The 7,986-nt window shown below is 37.0% G+C and overlaps 1 protein-coding gene across 1 annotated transcript; it reads left to right on the top strand.

Moving 5' to 3' along the window:
• The first annotated feature begins 853 nt into the window (after nucleotides 1-853).
• LOC128203512 (D(2) dopamine receptor A-like) lies at nucleotides 854-3,740 on the top strand. The gene is made up of 2 exons (XM_052904958.1): nucleotides 854-942; nucleotides 1,927-3,740. Exon 2 carries the CDS (start codon nucleotides 1,952-1,954, stop codon nucleotides 3,425-3,427), a length of 1,476 nt encoding a protein of 491 aa, XP_052760918.1. The 5' UTR covers nucleotides 854-942; nucleotides 1,927-1,951; the 3' UTR covers nucleotides 3,428-3,740.
• The last annotated feature ends 4,246 nt before the right edge of the window (nucleotides 3,741-7,986 follow it).

The following is a 7,986-nucleotide window of genomic DNA, read 5'->3' on the forward strand; positions in this document are numbered from 1 at the left end:
TCTTCTTCATTTCTGGAGACTGCCGCTAAAAAGCTTTGGTAGTCAAGTATATTAATGTTTTATAGCAAACGCTATCTTATGCAAAAACAATATGAACCTGCACGTACATGTCAAACATGGGAGGAGGAACATTATACGAAGGGGTCACATCCCATCCAATCCTACCCACCAGACCCTGGATACGGCTTAATTTTGAACGGAATCAGGAATAACATTCAGTATAATATTGCTTATTTAAAGCTGCACTCTCACAGATTGAACGTTTTGACAACTTTTTTTTATTTTTTGTCTTGGAACGAGCCAATTTTTGCGAAAATGCATGGAAACCAGTTTTATAAGACTGCGGAAACCAGTTTTATAAGACTGCTGACAAAAAAATAGATCGCAGAGTTTTGTATTTAAGTTCAAAAATTGATGTTTTATGCATTTTTCTTAAACCGTTAGTAACGGTTTTAGCCATAAAACATTAATTTTCTAACGGAAAATGAAAATCTGCGATCTGATCTTTTGTCAACAATCTTTTATCATTGGTTATCAGATATTTACGCAAAAATTTGCTCTTTCCAAGACAAAAAATAAAAAAAGTTGTAAAAACGGTATATCTGTGAAAGTGCAGCTGAAATCCCAAATATTGCTTGATTATCAAATATCATCGGTTCCATATTCAAATTTGTAGTTGAAATAAATAAAGATACATTTCAAAATGTCTGTATAAAAAACATAATCAGCACAATGGATTTTTGGTTGTATTTATCAATGAAATAGCCTACATATAAGTTAGTAAAGTTGCGAATCTGCTATTTAATTGCGGGACGACTCGTAGGTGGAAATTATTTACGCAAAAACACAATTAAAAATATGACCGTCAAGGAAGATTTTGACGACAAAACCATCAATCAGTTAAACCGTTTCTTAAAGTTTAAACTGGATGACACAATAGAGGTAAGCCTGCTTTTCTACCTTTTTCATTTGATTTTAGCACTTTTTTACGTAACCTGCATAGTTTGAAATAAAGAGATTGGTAAAATATCATTACAATATTTTTGCATCTGCATTTTATATGCCTAACGTGGGCATGTCAAAATTGCACCGTCCGTCCGTTCATGCGCATTAACATTTATGGTTGATGGGGTTTACTGACAATAGGCGTAGGGGCATTTTTGTATAAACGCTCTTATAAGCTATTTTTCCAGTCTGTAATACACAGTGCGATTTTTGAACAAAAAGGTACATCTTTAAAGCAACCACGTCTTACCCCGAAGGTCACGGTCACACTAAGAAGGTAATTATTATGGAATGCTGCATATATGCATATATAGAGAATAGACGATTGTGTTCGGGTTGTAATTTGTCATGCACATGCGAATTTTTAAATGACCTGGAACATATATTTGGCGTATAAAGAAAGTGTCGCGTGCAATAATCAAATCTCTACCTCGAAGGTCAAGGTCACACTTAGATTTTCAAGTAGCGTGCCACATCTGTTCGGCCCAAAAAGTCGATGTTCCGCACTAACAGGTTAAACTATAATGGAATGCTGCATACGTGTTTATGCACGCACAGAATTAGTGGCCGTGGCCTGGCTCTAATCTTGTCTTGCATTGGGGGATATTGGAAATAGCATATCGCAAATCTGAGGTACAAACAGACGACAAATTATGTGGAAGACGCGGGTTATTCCCTCTGGTTGTGTCGCATGTCCATGGGTACCTACCTCTTACTCTTCGGTCACGCTCCCACATACATACTTAAGGTCCAGCATAAAAAAATATATACGCTTGTACTAGTAGTTTATGTTAGTTCAGCCTGAATGTAGACGTATTAGTAATTGTATGATTGTTAATTGTCCTCTCCATTTCGCTTCAAATACCACTTCGATGACATTTGTCATTTAAAGTGAAAGGTTCTTGATTTGTAACATTGCAGTTCTGCTAATGGTTGGGGATATAAAATGGAGAGCAATGCCACTATGCGTTTGGAGGTTAGCAGACAGGAAATCATGAGCCATTTGCTACCGGTAACCATCCTGATGGCTATTCTCGGAATTGTTGGGTTGCTAGGCAACATGGTTGCTGTGGCGTTCTACAGAAGCAGAAGCAATAGATCTTCGACTGTTCTGTTAATCATGTATTTGGCCTGTTTTGACATAACTGTGTGCATAATGATTATTCCAAACATCTTAGAAATGGTTTACAACGTGATGCATACGCAGAGCTTTTTATGCAAGCTCACACATTTTCTCGGACTATCAACTGTCGGCTCTTCTTGTTTCACACTGATGTTGATAGCCATAGATCGCCATCAGAAAATCTGCAAACCTTTCAAACGTATGCTAAATCAGAAAAATGCCAAATTCGCAACGATTGGATTCATAGTGTTTTCAGTTCTTGTTTCCATTCGGAACTTTTTCATCTTCGACACAATTGAAGTGCACCTAACGGCTGACGGTGGTACTAATGACACGATAAACGGTCACTATTGTACTTCAGATGATGATCCAAAATACAGCGTTGTTGTAACAGTGTTTAACGCCATTGATTTCCTCCTGCTGATGTCAATATGGATCACGATTTTGTACTGTTACTCACATGTGGTTTACAGAGTGGTGAAGCTTCGAAAGAAACGCGAAAGAATGAAACGGAGTCCAACACACGGCGGCGTTGAACCAACTCACGTTGATAAACCAACAAACGTCGATAATAACTCTGAGGAAATCGGTGTGAAACATGTTTCCATCATAGATACGTCTAATTTTGACAATCAATGTCATACAAACGTGATTGTTTTAGAACAAATAAATGACGAATCCTATGAAAGCAAGACAGATACGATCACTAACGAACCGTTTAAAAGTTCTAGTGAAGTTGGAAAGATGGCAAGGACAATTTTGAGAGATAGAATAACATCTGACGAAAATGTTCGCAGAAGTCTCCACGTACATTTTGAATCCTCAATCAGCGAATTAAACGATACATCTAGCGGAACTCACGACGACCTCGGTGAACATTCAGAAGTTGAAAGCGATGATACTTCTGGACAAAGCGATTTCTCCGAAACGTCGATAACTCAAACGTTCCCAAGTCGTAAACGTGTACGTCGAAATAAGCACCATATAAGCGGGAGGGAGCGTCGTTTGACGTATATGATGTTGGCGGTTTCTGCAGTTTTTATTGTGTGCTTTCTACCATTCTTTGCAGTGAGAATTGTAGCACGTATCGTATTGGAAACGGGTGAAGAATACGAGTTAGGCTTGATGAAGCAGATAGCTCTGCGCCTTCCATATCTGAATAGCGTTTTCAATCCGATTGTTTACTGTGTGTTTAATCAGGAGTTTCGCGAGTACGTATGGTCTTTGTTCCGCAGGATTGCCGACTTCATAATTATGTTCAAAAGAAAGATGTTTTCACGGAAAAACACTTGTTTTTAAAACTGCTTTAACGTGAAATCTACTTATATATGGCCGTGCACTATTTCGCTCTAGTTAACACTTTTTCTTCCGTGAACAGTATGGTCTGTTTATAGAAGATCGCAGCTAAGTTTACCAATCAAGCTTAGAGCTTCCTGGCTTTGGGTTAAGACGCAATGACCTACTTTGATGAACATGTACAGACCATTTGAATGTTAAATATGTCAGTTACCGGTTCTTGTGTATTTGCTCGATGTACAGTTAAATATGGTATTGATGTAAAATGTAAATACGGTTTTCTGTGTCGGTTCGTTTTTTCCCATGGTCATATTGAATTAGGGGTCGTATTGGGGGGGGGGGGCATCCTTCACCGTTGTGCTAATAAGCCCTATTGTAAATTATGGACCGTGTTGGTATGTTTAATGTTTATTTAAAGATTGATGTATTATGTGAATGTGATAACATGTATCGGTTGCGTTCGTTTTTCTCCCTGGTCATATTATGGCAATAAATCTTTTCACCGAACTCATCTTACGTACGACTTGAATTGTTTCTTTTTGGTCGTATTTATATTTTTTTAATGATGATTTCCGGAATATATCACACAAGTGTTTGGTAGAAGGCTCCTCATAAAGATGGCTAATCAAACCTGAAGTGTACCCTTAAAGGGACACTATGTAGGTTGATGTAATACGTGTAGTGTGTCTTTGTGTTTTTTTTGTACATATATAGTCGAACCCCGTTGGCTCGAACTCGCTTGGCTCGAAATCCTCGTTGGCTCGAACTGTATGTAAAGGACCGATTTCTTTATGCTGAATGTAAGCATTCCCGCTTGGCTCGAATTTTCCGAGGCTCGAGGTATTTTCGCCGTTCCCTTAGAGTTCTTTGAGCCAACCGGGTTCGACTTAATATATGTATATTGTAATTATATAAGAGAAGTTATATTTGTTGTAAGTTTTTGGAAACAGCATAATACGTAATTCCATTATAAATGGGACACGATAAAGGTTAATAAAAAATAGAATGTTTTATTAAGTTTAACTCATTTGACTGTAATAATCAAAACAAAAGGGTATTATTTGTGTACAGATTTAAAAAATAATGCGCTTTATTAACTGGGGAATTTTGGGTTATGGAGCTAAATATAAAATAAACATTTATAAATGCCTATGTTTTTAACTGTACCAAAAGTATACGCTTGTTTTTTTTGCTTTGAGCATTGAAGTCAAATACGATTAATAAAATTTAAAACGAAATGCATCAGCCTATATTGTGCTCTTTTAAGCGCCATGTGAAATATGTTTTTACTATACTTGGAATGGCGTTCGGAACAAGATATTTCATATTCATGATTCCAAATTCGTCGAAAATTCATTTGTCTTTTATAACAGGATCAAGCTCAGCTTTTGATAAACTCATTTGAACTTGAGAAATTGATTAATTTCCTTGTCTCATAATAAATAAAACAGTACAAACAAGAACAAGGATTAGGTGGAGATTTCAATCATTTGCCATTTTAATCTAATAAATGCATTGTCACTAACACGCAAAATCATGGTCAAAAACGTCCGTATGTCAGGAAAAGATCAGCAGGGGTCCAGTACAGAACAAATATAAATGCCGAGCGGTTTATGATCCATCCAGAGGTGTTCCGAAGAAGTCGCGGCCAAAGAAATAGAGCTGCTGACTGGTTGAAATCTCCAGAAGTGAAACTCTTTGATAAATGTTAGGACTAGTACGAGGTTATGGCCATATATCTACCAAGGGCGTCTCAAGGATTCGACGTTAGAGGGCTCGTACTTGAGGAGCGTATTCTTTTGACTTGTGCCTTCTCCGCAGAACCGTAATTGATTTGGTTGAAAATGTTGGCATGGGGTTTGGAGGTACTCCCCCAAGAACATGACATTTTTAACATTGTCTAGATCGAAATTGTGCATTTTGGGCCTATTTCATACTGTGTTTTTCCTATATTAAATAAAGTAATCTGGATTTTTTATATATATTATTTATTTTATTTTATTTTTGGGGGTTGCGGCGCCTGGTGCGCCCCCAACCCCTGGATCCGCTAGTAAATCCTTTTTAAAATGCCCATGATCAATTCAAATCATCAGTGGAATACTATTTAACATAAACAAAATCAAAAACACCTCAATCTGCCGAAATACCAGAAACAGTATTTCACTGGCACTACTTAATATTCCTAAAATGCTTCCTGCAAACAACAAAACAAGCCATATCAGGGGCTTCAAAATGACACGGAAATGAGTATCGTCCCACACGCCTACTTTTTGAATGCCCCTTTTAAACTTAGTGGGAGCTCCCCAAATCCCTAGTTTCAGCAATAATCCAGCTTCTTTCAAATTAAAATGAAACCGCTGCAAACACATCTCAACGGGAGAGGGATAGGAACTGGCGTGTTTTCCCTCTGAAACACCTCAAATAGTGCACCTCTTACGGGCCTTCCACAATGCAAGTTCATGTTAAAAGAAGTTTTGTGGTACAATCTTTTTCAGGAGTAGAAAAAACCTCATAAGCAACATTTTTGGGTGATAAGGAGTTGAGCAAATTTTACGAAAGAACATTTTATCAGAGTTTAGTTCAAAGGGCAATTGTATTTTTTTTATCTGTCGATAACTTAAATATTTCTGTGTGTCAAAATGATCCAGACTACCCAATCAACAATGCCTTGAGGGTTCTTGATCATATAAGTTCAAATTAGAAAGATATTCAAGAAAGTAATGCAAAATAGTGGATGAAATTCATTTCCTGGTTACAAAAATGAAAAAAAACTTTCTCAAAATACATGCTATCAACACAAAGCCGCAAGACATTGTTGATCGGGTAGTCCGGACTACATTGACACAAAAACATATTAATTTCGTATGAAGACATTTCCTTAAAAAAATGTAAATGCTTTTTTTTTAGATAAAATCTTATTCCATAAAAAGTTACATCTAAACATGTTGCAACGGATGTATTTAGCATGCTTGCTAAGTATTAAAGCTGCACTCTCACAGATTGAACGTTTTGACAACTTTTTTATTTTTTTATCTTGGAACGGGCCAATTTTTGCGAAAGTCCATGAAAACCAGTGATATAAGACTGCTGACAAAAATTGGATCGCAGATTTTTATATTTAAGTATAAAATTTCATGTTTTATGCATTTTTCTTAAACCGTTAGTAACGGTCTAAGCCATAAAACATTAATTTTCGATCGGAAATATGCAAATCTGCGCTCTGATCTTTTGACAGCAATCTTTTCTCATTAGTTTGCAGATATTTACGCAAAAAATTGCTCTTTCCAAGACAAAAAAAAAAGTTGTAAAAACTGTATATCTGTGGGAGTGCAGCTTTAATCAAAATAAAGGGAATATTTTATTATCTTAATCATTTAGTTCTTTGAAGGAAAGAGAGTGCAAAATGTGGTCTCAACTAAAACTAAGGTTTAAGCTAGAAGGCAATGGTAGGGTGCTGCACCTTGTCCCTTTTTGGAAGCACCTTTTTGCCCTTATGGAGGAAGAGGTGTTGAAGCTTTGATGTTCATGAACATATCATTAAAATAAGATTTTGAAATAATTATTGATGAATAAAGTTAATAGGTGATAATATCCAAAAAAGTAAGATATCCGTTTCACTTTTAAAATACATGTATATAAATATAGAGCAAAATAATTGTTTCAAATAATACCCTTACAAGTAAGACAACCTAATTTATGATCGGAGCGTAAAATTTAGTTTGCTGTCATAAAATGGTCAACCCAGATTTGCCAATTGAGAAATTTTACACTCATTTAATTAAAGATACTGACCGAGGTCCTTTATATTAAGTGACCGAGGTACTTTCAAAGTAAAGCAGCATAATATAATGCACCAGTCAATTGTAACCACGCCCCCAGGTCCGGGGGTATACCGGGGATAGTGGGGGAAATGGGCCGTGTTTTTCCCTTCCATGTTGACCTGCAGTGTCGAGTGAATGCGGTGGTTTCTTTTCGTTCCAAAAATAGCGGGGATTGAGCTTTACCTAAAATACCCCGGGGGTAAAAGGGCATTTGGCCGGGATTTTACCAGCAGTTTGCGCCCACAGGGCGATTTTTTTTTACCTGGGATTGGCTTGACCGAAAGCCAAAGTCCCCGCTATTCCTCGGACCTTGTGGGGGGGGGGGGGTACAATTGACTGGTGCATAATTACCCCAGTAGTAGTTGTATATAATTCTACCTATATAAGTTTTGAAACTAAGCCAAAATAGCCAAGTCAGTGTAAACAATGTCTTGCGGCGTTGTTATGATTGCATGTGTATATTTTTTTAACCAGGAAATTATTTCAAAGATAATCACAATACTCATGCTTTTAAATCAAGATATGTGGCGACATGAAATACGATACTTAAACCTGTTATGCTCGCTTTTGTCTTGTGGTGTAGTGTGTCTCTTCGAGTGACATGGGACTTTGTTTCTCATGTTTTTTCAAGAAGCTCAATAGTTGATCCATGCTTCATTTGTCCCTGGTTTCCACTGTTTTCCAAATATATGGTGTACACAAGTGGGCAACCAGGGGTGCGTTTCAGATAGATTTTACGAT

Source organism: Mya arenaria, chromosome 9 (genome assembly GCF_026914265.1).
Source record: "Mya arenaria isolate MELC-2E11 chromosome 9, ASM2691426v1".
Lineage (NCBI taxonomy): Eukaryota > Metazoa > Mollusca > Bivalvia > Myida > Myidae > Mya > Mya arenaria.